General features: G+C 36.4%; 1 protein-coding gene across 7 annotated transcripts in view; it reads left to right on the top strand.

The window, feature by feature from the left end:
- Positions 1-12855, top strand: part of ATP8B (ATPase phospholipid transporting 8B) — a 568064-nt gene that overhangs the window by 425279 nt on the left and 129930 nt on the right. For all 7 annotated transcript variants that reach the window (XM_081734176.1, XM_081734178.1, XM_081734179.1 and 4 more), the window contains 2 exons: positions 4036-4241; positions 9308-9463. In XM_081734176.1, the coding sequence (XP_081590302.1) occupies positions 4036-4241; positions 9308-9463 (362 nt within the window). The remainder of the gene's footprint in view (positions 1-4035; positions 4242-9307; positions 9464-12855) is intronic.

Below are 12855 nucleotides of genomic sequence, written 5' to 3'. Positions count from 1 at the left end.
ATGCCCATCTCGAACATTTTTCACAAGGTCGTTGATACTGATGGGTACTATTTTTGATCTTCCAGGTACGTCTTAGGCAGGGGTGTAGCCACGGGGGGCCCATCGGTGCCAGGCTCCCCAAATGATTTCCTGGCCCCCCTAATGACCAGATGTTAAAACATCATCGTGAGATTACTTCGCTTCAGTCATTTAAAAATAACAATGTTTACATATAATTAATAATTTACGGTAAAATAGTACGGAAAAATAGTATTTTACCATACCGATCACAAAATAGTATGGTATTTCTTCCTTATAGCGATCAGAAAATAGTATGGTATACTTTTTGTGACAGTAGATTACACAATTTACGGCGATTTGTATTTGACAGTTTGAAGACAAACGTTTTGACAAGGTACTATAAATTCTATGAAATGAAATGAAATCTTTGAGTTTAACGTCCCACGCCTATGCCGGTTAGGCCAAAGGAGACGGTGATTATGAGAAATGAATGAAATGGTGGAATGAAGAAAGTGGGAGGAAACGGAACCCCGAGAAAACCCATGAGCACGGTGTTTGTCCACCACAAAGTCCACACGGCGCGAGCTGGTATCGAACCAGGGACCCCTGAGCCACCGCGCCCCCCACTGTAAATTCTATCATAAAACAATGGTACTATACTAAATCGTAAGTACATTATATTATTTATATGCTGTAATTAGTGTTTCAAGAAAACTTTTTATCAGATGGAAAATTTGGTGAAAAGCAACGTTTTTATTCAGTTTTTCAGTTTGGATTTCATTCGCTTTTTAAAATGCTATTTCTTGTAAAACAGGAAGTGAGATATAGCTGCTAATAAAATAATTACGTCTTTTTAGTCACGAATAATAAATAAACATTTTTTTTAGAAAATCTTAAAATAAATTAAGTGCAATTTCAAAGAAAATCAGCCTTATGTATAAAATTAACCAAGAAAGTTCTGTCGCTTTTTGCGTAGGTCTGCGATAGTTGGCCCTCACTGGCGGCCGGGTTTCGTCGAGTCGAAACATATATCTCGCGTCGGGGTGTTGAAGTACCACCGCGTAGCAGCGACCAGCGAGAACTTCGTCTTGGTCCGCACTTCTTAGATTCTTCGCGGAGAATCGTGAAGGGACCAACACGAACTGTCGGCAGTCATGTGCATGCGGTTATTATTATATATTATTTTTTGCTGACGAATTGTTCCTAAAGTGAGCTCCGAGGGTCAAGAATAACCTCTGCCTCAACATCATGACGTGAAAAATCTTGAGATAAGGGCGATAATTGTATGAATTTAGATGACAACTGTCGTCGATCATTAGAAAGTGAGTATGCGAGAACTATGAAATAAAGTAAATAGACACGCGTCATTTGTTACAAAATTACATGGCGAACACATTTTATCTAATTCCAAACAGTTATCGTCGAATATACACGGTTAAAGGAGCACTGTGATTGACCAAATTAAAAAGATCTTAACGATTTATCCCTTTACAAGCGACGTTTCCTTCATCGCCATCGTAGCGAAGTAGGAAGAACACTTGCCTAGTAATCATAAGGTTGGTGGTTTGAGTCCCCTTCGGGGTAATTTTTTGGTACTTTTTAAAAGTGTTTTTTAGACTCACCTTACTGTAACTAAATCACACATATAGCCGATTTAACATTTTGGGGGAGTAATTTTGTGGTTCATTGGCGTTTTGTCGCATCTCTGCCGCTGGTGGCATAATTTTCAAAACGGTAGAGGGGCCACCGGGGATCGTCGCTGCGCGCCGCCAATGTTTGGCGTGATGTCGCTAATTGCCCATTTGTGGTCCACCGACGCTTACGGCATGGGGACAATTCAGTGTGAGTGGCGAAACCATTCAGCAGCACCTTCATCAACTTAGGAAACACTAGAAGTTGGGTCGATGGGTCCCACATAACTTGATTCAGGGTCAAAAGGCAACGCAAGCAGACACCTGTGTTTCTTTGCTGTCTCGTCTGAGGAAGGAGCCATTTCTGGACAAGGTGTTGTCATGTGATGAGAAATGGGTCCTGTACGAAGTTCCACGGCGCCGTCATAATTGGTTAGCATCCCATAAACGGTTCCAAGACAGCCGAAACCAGTACTACACCAGAAGAAAGTCCTCCTGTGTGTTGATGAACTGCTCGTGGCATCGTGCATCGGGAACTGCTACCAGCTGGTCATCCAACTGTGTACTGTCAGCAGTTGAGCCGTGTTCAAGAGAAACTCAAAACTCTGGAGCCAGCACTTCTGAATCCCAAAGGGATCCTTATGTTACAGGACAACGCTAAGCCCCTCGTGGCTAGGATGACCCGGGACACCATTTTACGCCTTGGATAGGAAACACTATTGCATCCGCCATACTCCCTGGACATTGCACCGTCCGATTATCATCTGTTCCCTTCCTTGGACAATCACTTTAAAGGATGCCAGCTCAAATCCCAAGTAGAGGTGCAAAATGCACTTGATAACTTCTTCACTTCACTTCACGGAACACCAACCTCTACCGCGATGGGATAAATGAATGGTCTTCCAGAACGTTTGCAGAAGGTTGTCGATCTGTTCTTGATCTTCCAGATACGTGTTAGGTGACATATGAATGTCCGGAGGTGGTGGGTGAGAAAGCGATAGAACTTTCTTGTTTACCTATATAGATCGGTTCTGTGTATTGAAATAGTTATGCACAAAGGTATAATGTTTGGTCGGGGGCAGTAGTTCTTGGTTAAACATAATACAAACTATCTGTAATATAATTTATGAAATTATTATTATTATTATTATTATTATTATTATTATTATTATTATTAATAATAATAATAATAATAATAATAATAATAATAAGCTAAAACAGTGTTTTTAGTTTTCCGGAAGGAAACCAAAATTTTGCAGTTTTTTTCAGGCTTCAAAAACACTAGCTGTAACACATTTTTTTTTAGATTGTAGCTGCCCCCCTTCAAAAACGACGGGCCCCTCCTACAGAAACCTGCTGGCTACACCCCTGGTCGTAGGTGACATATCGATGTTCTAAGGTGATAGGTCAAAAAGCGACAGAACTTTTTTCGTTAATTTTATACATACTATGTAAAACTACTGTATAAGTTCTAGTATCTCGAGTTCGGGAAGTCGGAATGTCAAAATTCTTTAAGATTCATGTTATTCGTGCTCTACTTTACAAAATATATAAAAATCAGGTGGGGTCCAGTTTGCTTCCCTGCAACCGAAAAGTACCTTGGAAATGTCATCAAAGAAGTAACTAAAAAAAAGTGCAAATGATCCCAGGTCAGTATTTGTAACACACAAGTTCACATCAGTACTTACGGAGTTCTAAACCGTAAGAAAGTGGGAGGAAACGGGAGCAAATAAAAAAAGTTGAAACACAGACATAAATCAATACAATTGTCTCGATCGATAGATGCTTTCACAATTGTTAAAAGGTGTGATTAAAAACATTGGTTTCCGTTTTGAAAACCGCATTTGCGGTTTCGGTTTTGAAAACCGCATTTGCGGTTTCGGTTTTGAAAACCGCATTTGCGGTTTCGGTTTTGAAAACCGCATTTGCGGTTTCGGTTTCCAAAACCGCATCTGCGGTTTCGGTTTTGAAAACCGCATTTGCGGTTTCGGTTTTAAAAACCGCATTTGCGGTTTCGGTTTTGAAAACCGCATTTGCGGTTTCGGTTTTGAAAACCGTTTTTGCGGTTTCGGTTTTGAAAACCGCTTTTGCGGTTTCGGTTTTGAAAACCGCATTTGCGGTTTCGGTTTTGAAAACCGTATTTGCGGTTTTCGGTTTTGAAAACCGTATTTGCGGTTTTCGGTTTTCAGAAAACCGGTTTTCTCAAAAACCGAAAACCGCAAATGTCACAAAAGTTCAACAGCACTAGTAATTAGGCATTAAAAGCATTGTATGTGTATGTGTGTGAGAGATATTTTAGTATTTTAAATGAAACTTAATGCGCATATTGAATTACTCTAGATCAAAACTCAATGTAAGCGATTTTTGCCTTTTAAGAATTTCCTTGTACTTTTCTATTTGACAGCAACGTCATCGCAGTGACTCCCAAGTCAATAATAGAAAATCCAAGGCCTTACGGAATGGGCGTCTGGTGGAAGAAAAGTGGGCGCAAGTGCAGGTGGGTGACGTCATACGTATGGAAAATGACCAATTTGTGGCCGCCGATGTCCTTCTCCTTTCAACCAGTGAGCCTAATGGTCTGTGTTATATTGAGACAGCGGAGTTGGACGGGTACGTTTTCCTTTCTCTATCTTCTGTATTTAAGGAACCTATGAAATAAATAAGGCTCTTGAAAATAAATTGGCCGACTGAAGTATGTTAAACCTCATTCACTTTTAATTTTTTTATTTTTTTATTTATTTATTAAATAAGCGTTACCTTGCGAATAGGTATTGTGTTCAGAGAGTGGATATAAGAGGGAGGAGAAAGAAGTGAAACCTTGTGTATTGAACTGTCTCGTGATACATATTACGTTATCCCAGAGAGATCAGTTGTGTTACATTAACATTTTAAGTTTTTATAATTAAGATATGAATTTGTAATTTTAATACTGCAGAAGATACGGTGGTTTAGTAATAATAATAATAATAATATTTCATCTCACAATTAAAATTAACTGACAAAACAAAACTTAAGAAGTACAAAGGGATTTTTCTCCTATGTAAGAGCCGGATTATCAATCAAGACTTCCTTCCCCCGTCTCATTCTTTTTCAAGTCTCGTCCATATCCTGCAAGAAGCTGAAAGTGCGGTTTCTAATGGAACTGTGTCCTAACCAGTTTTCCTTTCTCTCTTTTATTTCATCCTAAATGCGGACCCTCTTTATCTTCTATTTCACCCATCTATTTTTCGTCTAATTTTTCTCCATATTCTCATTTCAAATGCTTCCAGTCAGCCTTTCGTCGTGGCATTCTTTGAACGCAAAACATCCTACGAATTATTTTATGAATCTTTTCCTAATGTCTTGGTTCAAAACTCCATAAAATAAAATTTATTTCCGAGTCAACTTTTTCCTATTAGAAAACTTAGTTTCCGTTCATAGCCTTTCATATAAATTACAAAATAGAAAGAGAACTTGAGTATGTAAGTTGAGCTTCCTTGAACTGCTCCATAAAACTCTACGTGTGTTAGTTTTTAAGACAAGAGCTTTTTTATCGTCACTTATGGGAGAAACCAGAGAGATCGAATGACAATCCTCTGATAATAGATGGTCCTTCTCGGAGGCTCATCAGAGCCTTTGTATTTAACGGTTTTCTTAATGACATGTTTTATTGAGGTCTTTCTTATGTAACCCAATATAGAGAATTTTCATTTTCTTAAACATAAAATAACATGAGTAAAATTTTTATGAGTATTGACCTGACTTCAGCTTATACGTGACAGAATTCTGAAACAAATTAACATTGAACAAGATAAGATTAAGCACAAGCTCAGATTAAAATAAAAAGTTGTTTGCTTGTTTTCAGGATTTCACCTCCACCTGTATTTTCTCAAGGACCGAATGATTAAATTATATATATATATACCCTGTTTCAAAAATAATATACGTATTACGAAGAATTATTTTGTCCAAACTATCGATCTCTGCGCCTCAGCTCGGCTATTGGAGAAACGAATACATAGTCTAGTTTATAATAATAGCCGCTAGATGTCGGTTGTCTTCTGTTTTGCTTGGTAACCGTCATATGTTTAAAATGGCTACTCCGCAGCAGAAATCATTTTGTGTTCTCGAGTTTGCGAAGTGCAATTCCGTGATTACAGTGCAAAGACGTTTCAGGTTGAGGTACCAAATTGATCCTCCGAATGGGTGGAACATTCGCAGATGGTATTGACAGTTTGTAGATACAGGATGTGTATGTAAAGGAAAGAGTCCTGGCCGCTTTTGTGTTCCTGAATAAAATGTTGCACGAATTCAAACTGCTTTCCAACGTAGTCCTTAAAAATCAACTCGTCGTGCCAGTTACAAGTGCCGACAACAACAATTTGGCGTGTTTTGAGACGTCGGTTGGTTATGAAGCCGTAAAAGTTACAGCTGTTACAAGTTCTGCGTTCTGATGACAAACGCAAACGTGTGGCATTTTGTAACGAGATTCTGGATGCTATTGACAATGATAACACTTTTGCACAACGCATCATGTTCAGTGATTAAGCGACTATCCGTGTTAGCGGTCAGGTAAACAAACAAAATGTTCGAATTTAGGGCCTACAGAACCCACATGCAGTCATTGAATATGTACGAGATTCGCCCAAAGTCAATGTGTTTTGTGCGATATCCCGATCATCTGTTTACGGCCCATTCTTCTTTAATGGAAACACAGTTAACAGTCAGCAGTATCTCGCTATGTTACAAAACTGGTTGTTTCCGAGGCTGCACGAAGACAACTTCATTTTTCAACAAGACGGGGCATCCCCTCACTGGAGTCGCCAAGTACGTGAATATCTGAATGAAACTCTACAGAACCGTCGGATTGGTCGTCAAGAAGCTAACTACTTAGCATGTCTCAGCTGGCCTCCACGGTCACCGAATTTCACACCCTGTGACTTCTTCCTGTGGGGTTTCGTTTAAGACAACATTTATGTACCACCACTCCCACAGAACCTGGAAGAGTTGAAGAACCGGATCCGTACTGCCATAACATCAGTGACGCAGGACATGCTTGCCCGAGTATGGTTGGAATTTGAATATCGATGTGATATTGTTCGTGTCGCTGATGGAGGACATATTGAACATCTGTAATTTGAACTTGAGAGGTTCGTAAATATGTGTGTAAAATTTCATTTTCGTATGTCTTAAAGTTTAATAAATATATGCATTCGAAATACGTATATTCTTTTGGAAACAGCATATATATATATATATACAGCGTTTTGTTTCTAAATATATAAAGGTGCTGGTACGCTGGATTTCAGGTTCATAATGGTTAAAAAGTTGCAAACGTTTCAGGGTATTATTATTATTAACATTAATAATATTAATGTCCAGTAGCATATCATTGAAGTCTTGTAAGTAAAAACTCTTAGGTACATATATAAAGATGCTTTTAAAATGTCTGATTGTTACATCTTAATTTTATAATACAATAAAAGTAATGATAATATTTCTTAGCGATTTGTTTCTAGCTTGTTTTTCTTTTTGTAAACGGGCAAAAGTAAGCTGCTATTGTTGGTTTTCAAAAGGCATCAAGAGTTCCACTAATACTGAATTAAAAAAAAAAAAAAAAGCTGTACATTGTTCAAATAATGTTCTTCAGAGTACTAATCATGCTTCCAAAATTTCTATAAACCTCTACTAAATTAGTGGATAAATTTTGCGAAAAAAAAATCCAGGGGATGTTTTCACTTAATCCTCTTCCTAATAATGAATAAAAACAATCAATTAGATATATTAAAATAGAAACTGAGCAAAGCTCTTCTGAGGAGAAAATACAGAGGTGGAGTCCCAACAGAATCTTTGTACTGGCTTTCAGTTTAGTCGAACTTCAGCGACAGACAAATTTCTTGTGATTATTTCGTTGTGGACGGTCAGTCTTTTCAGGGAAAAAAAATAGTCGGTTCAGAGCCTTTATGGTTTATAGTACCGTGCGAAAAAGAAGTGAAGAAAAGAAAACGCGAGGACGTACCAGCAATCGAGAAACAGAAGGGCCTCAATATTTCTAGTCCCTGAATACATTTGACTGACTTCAAGAAGGAACAAAGATTCGCAACTCTTTCTCTTGAAACAAAGAAAGGAAAACAATAAAAACTCTGATTTTCAATAAAACTATACATTTACTATTTGGTATTTTCGAAGTTTCTCGTCAGCCCCGCTTTAATATAGAAGTAGTATTCAGTTCTCATTAAAAAGGTTCCGATACGCCGTACTGTTGTGTACCGCCAGAAATAAATCTCTCTCTCTCTCATATATATATATATATATATATATATATATATATAAACAAGAGTTACTGTAAACCGCTTCTTCGTCGTCATAGTTTTTCCAATATTTATTTTCATTTAAAAAAAAAAAAACTTTTTCGTAAGTTCAGTGACATATTTTCGATTCAGATTTCTCTATAAAAGCCCTATCATTTCCAAAGCGAGTAAATACACTGAACCCTTTTACTTCTTTCGTGTTTCTTCTCAATATAAGTTAATATGCGCTAAAACCTTTATCGAATACACCTTATACTATAGTTCCCTCTGTCATTACCTCATCTTTGAATGGAAGCCGCGGTGGCTCAATGGTCGAGCGTTCACCTCTGGTGCATTGGGTCCGGGTTCGAACCCTGCTTCCGCTAAGTGAACTTTGTAGTGGACAAACACCGTGTGTGTGGGTTTCCTCGGGGATTCTTTCGTTTCCTCCCATTTTCTTCATTCCGCCATTTTTATTCATTTCCCATCATCACCATCTCCCTTAGCCTAGCCGGCATAACCGTGGGATGTAAAACTCAAAAATTTAATTTCATTTTCGATACTTTGTTTGGTGGTTCATATAAAAGTTTGAGTCTACAATCCTTCCATTTCATCCTATCATTCTTTAGAACTTGCTTGAAAATTGTTTAGTTCCCGGTTATAAAGCTCTTGTAAACAAACATCATTGAATATACTACTTCCGTTATTATATTCGAAGTAAGGCGGTGACTCTTTTAATAGCAGTTTCCTTTCCTTTCCAAAATCCAGCTTATTTTCTTCAACTTATATTTCAGTATTGTTATGTTGAATTTTCATTGCAGACAGTATGAAACTATGATTTTATAGTCATGATATATTTTTTTCGTTTCTTTTTTTTTTTTCTTAACGAATTGAACCATTATATTGTCTATGAAATTTCATTGTCAGCTTTGTTTTCGATATTTGATTACAAATTGAAAACATACCCTTCACGTATATAGTGTGTATTCTTAATCAATTAATTGGTATATTCATTACCTATGCTTTTTTTACATTTGTCAGCTAAGAACAAATTTCTCTCTAAGTACTCAGAATACACGATTTTTTAAAACACTCCTTTAATATACCCCATAGATTTGTGGTATTTCTAGGATGAAGGTAACATTATGTATAGAAACTGTTTAGTACCTTATGTTCCATACACAGTAAAAATGGTAAGTGAATGTTAACTTTATTTTTATTTTTACGAATTATTATGAACGTGCATCAATTTTACTCCTTAAATAAACATTTTATGTAGTTATTACAAATGATGTGCCAGGTTTGATTAAGATTACACTTCATTATAGTGTTAAATTTTAATTTTTAAAATATTAATTATATACAAGTAGACGATGATGATTTGAAGTATGATGTGTTTCTTTGTAGGGAGACAAATCTCAAGTGCCGCCAATGTCTCGTAGAGACGGCAGAAATGGGCCAGGATGATGCCCAGTTGGGAGCGTTTCATGGTGATATTATATGTGAAGCCCCAAATAACCTTTTAAATAAATTCGAGGGTACTTTAACATGGAATGGAAAAAAGTAAGTACTAAAAGTTACAGAGCAGTTAATAACTATTTATTCAAGCGTATACTTGTTAAATTTTACATCATAACCTTTGTATACCAGAAGTTAATCTAAGTGAAAGTAATGAAATGTTTATTAATATATGGAGAAAAAAAAGATTAGAAATGACTTCCTTTTGGAGTGAAGAAATTAGTCCTAGTTTCCGTTAAATTTATTATTAGTGTTTTAATTGTATTCCATTCACTCCTTATTGTTAGTACAGTGAAAACCTTCAAAGGTTCTATGGTTCGGTGGGTAAGTGTCCAATTTCGAGAGATGTCCAAGACAGTGGAAATTGTATCAATTAAAGCATATATCGTATTTTGTAGCGTAACATGGATCAAAAATATATTCTGTACTGGAATGGTTGTCTATTGGTGAATTAGATATTTGTTGTTCTGTGTGGTTGCGAAACATGGTGGTTTACTCTGAGGTAAGAACATAGACTGAAAGTATTCGAGAGTAAGATCTTGAGACGAATATTCGGACCCAAAAGTAACAGGAATGGGAAATGGCGGAAACTTCATAACGAAGAACTACATAATTTATAGGTTTGCCAAACATTGTTAGCTTCATCAAGTCTAGCAGGCTTAGGTGGGCAGGTCATGTAGCCAGAATAGAAGAAAGTAGGAACGCTTTCAAAGTCTTAACTGGAAGACCAATTCGAAAACGACCATTAGGAAGACCTAGACGCAGATGGGAGGACAATAATAAGATGAATCTCGGAGAAATAGGGGTGCAAAGTGTAAACTGGATCCAGTTGGCTAGGAATAGAGGTCGGTGGAGAGCTTTTGTGAAAGCGGCATTGAACCTCTGGGTTCCAAGGCCATAGAGTTAGTTAATTAGGTAGTTAGTAAATATGTATATGTACATTGTATTTACATGTAATATTGCAAACTCATAATTCAGTCTACACTTAAAAATCGTAACTGTTTTGGTAAAAACATTTTCCTTTTCTTCTTCTTCTTTTTTCTTTCTTTTTTTTTTTAAAGTAGTAAACAAAATTTGAAATAGTTGTGGTGCGCTATTGTTCAAACATATTGTTCTGGGATTTCTCCAAACATTCAACATTCTTTGGTGGGTGATTGATTTCTGCGGAACCGTAGATTATTCTTTTGCTTTTATTTTCTTTTCTCTCTCTCTCTCTCTCTCTCTCTCTCTCTGAAAAATTCTGTTCATTTGATGTAGATATCATGTTCTAATTTCTATCTTCGGATCTCGACTGTGGTTCAAATTTCGCTTTAAATAGGCATCTCATAAAGCCTTGTGGCCAAAAAGGACACAAAATTACTGTCATTCAGTGAAAAGGTTCTGTTGAACACCTTTAAATTATTGACTGTAATTTTTTCATAGAATCTACAAAATTACTGCTCCACATTAGCAAATGTTTTGCTTCGGCTGAAATTATTGTCAAGAAACTACACCTGACTTGCAGCCTCAATGTAAAGAATCGTAATTCGGATTGACAAATTCAAACTAGATCGACATGTTGTATTTTCAGTAGTGACAAGAACTTTACTTTCTCACGGTTCATTCGCAGATTGGCCTTGTATACACTCACTCTGCCCTACTGAACCAAACATTCAAAAACTCTGTCCTTAGCCAATTAGATCCAGTTTCTGCTTTGTATTCCTATTTCTGCGAGATCTATCACGATATTGTCCTCCCATCTTCGCCTAGGTCTTCCTAATGGTCCTTTCGCAATTGGGTGTCCAGTTAAAATTTCGGAAGAGTTCCTACTTTCTTATGTTGTGGCTACACGACCTTCCCATGTGAGTTTTCTAGATTTAGTGACACTAACATCGTAGGCGAATGGTATAAGTTATGCAGTTCCTTGTTATGAAATTTCTGCCATTTCTTTTCCTGTCCGTCTTCTATCCGGATATTCACCTCAAGATCTTACTTTCAAATAATTTCAGTTTGCATTCATTCCTCAAAATAAGCGGTCATGTTTTGCAACATACAGCAAACCATACATACTTACGGTGTAATATATATATATATATATATATATATATATATATATATATATATATATATATATATATATATATATATATATATACTCCCTATATTCATTCCATTTGGTAAGAGAAATATTCTATTAAAATTTATTGTCGTATCTCACCTGGAGTAGCAGAGCTACTACAAAAATTGTACCAATTAAATTTACACTAATTTCTTTTTTAAAAAAAAAGAAAGAAGAAGAAGAACAAAATCAGTTTACGTAAAATACATTTGTAATGAAACAAACATTTAAGATGTAAAACAAATATATATAAAGTGAGTCAATCAATTATAAGCCTAAAATGAAAATCAGCTTATAGGTTTAGATTCAGTCCTTTTAAGTAGGTGACTTTAAACTTTTGTTTGATTAATTTAATCAAGTTTTCCGTTGACCTTTACTACTTGCAGCAACAACTGTTTCTCTTCTTCATCATTCGCCATTAACTTGATATCTTGAAATAATTTGACACCTCTTATCACCCACGTTCAACTTATTGTTGACAACTTTGAGACTTTTTATGGTATTTTCACCTTTCATATACTAGAAATTTTGAATCCATTCACCTAGATGTAATGTAAGAAATGACATATCTGTCTACACGTTGGATATTAATTCTGAGGTTCTAGAGTTAGCAAAATCAGATAATTACGTTTATCATAGAGTGCAGTAGATGAGGATTCTTTCTTCCCATACGAAGTGGTGGTACAGTTGTCATTTGTTCCACAATAATAACATTTACTCTCGTTCTTTTTTATTTAGTTCAACGTTCCCCCTTTATGCACCAAGGGGGGACGGTGATGATAAGATGGATGATAACGATAAAATGAAGGAAATGGGATAAAAACGGGAGAACACCGAGAAAAGCCACACACACGTAGTGTTTGTCCACCACAAAATTAACTTCTCACAGGCTGAGTTCGAACCAGGGACTGTACGCACTAGAGGTGAGTGCTGAGTACGGCCTCCTTCACTTTTTCGCATATTTGGAAATCAGGGAGATATTAGCCAGATTATTTGATAGGAACCATAGGTCAAACAAGAGAACTTCTCTTTTTATCAAAAACACTTTATTTTCCAGCATCTCTGCAAATGAGTGCATTCGCAGTGACTGATGACTCCGTTCAGTTTTCTATATACAATAGTGCTCCAAACTTGATAAATCTTCCTAAAGTAACCTTTTCTTTATTTGTAAAATGGAAAACAGCCTAATGTTTAAAAAGATACAGTTTTAAAATATATTCTTAAGTTTGGGCATCCAACGAGAGTGATGCATTGTTCCAAGCACTCCCCAACGAAAAGGTGTCCGTGAATGTTCTAACGCTAATAACAGTCAATTTAATCAACTCCACATAGTTACCTC

This window comes from Thermobia domestica, chromosome 12 (genome assembly GCF_964235325.1).
Source record: "Thermobia domestica chromosome 12, izTheDome1.hap1.1, whole genome shotgun sequence".
NCBI lineage: Eukaryota > Metazoa > Arthropoda > Insecta > Zygentoma > Lepismatidae > Thermobia > Thermobia domestica.
Note: the sequence above shows the minus strand (reverse complement) of the source record. Positions and strands in the feature narration are given on the sequence as shown.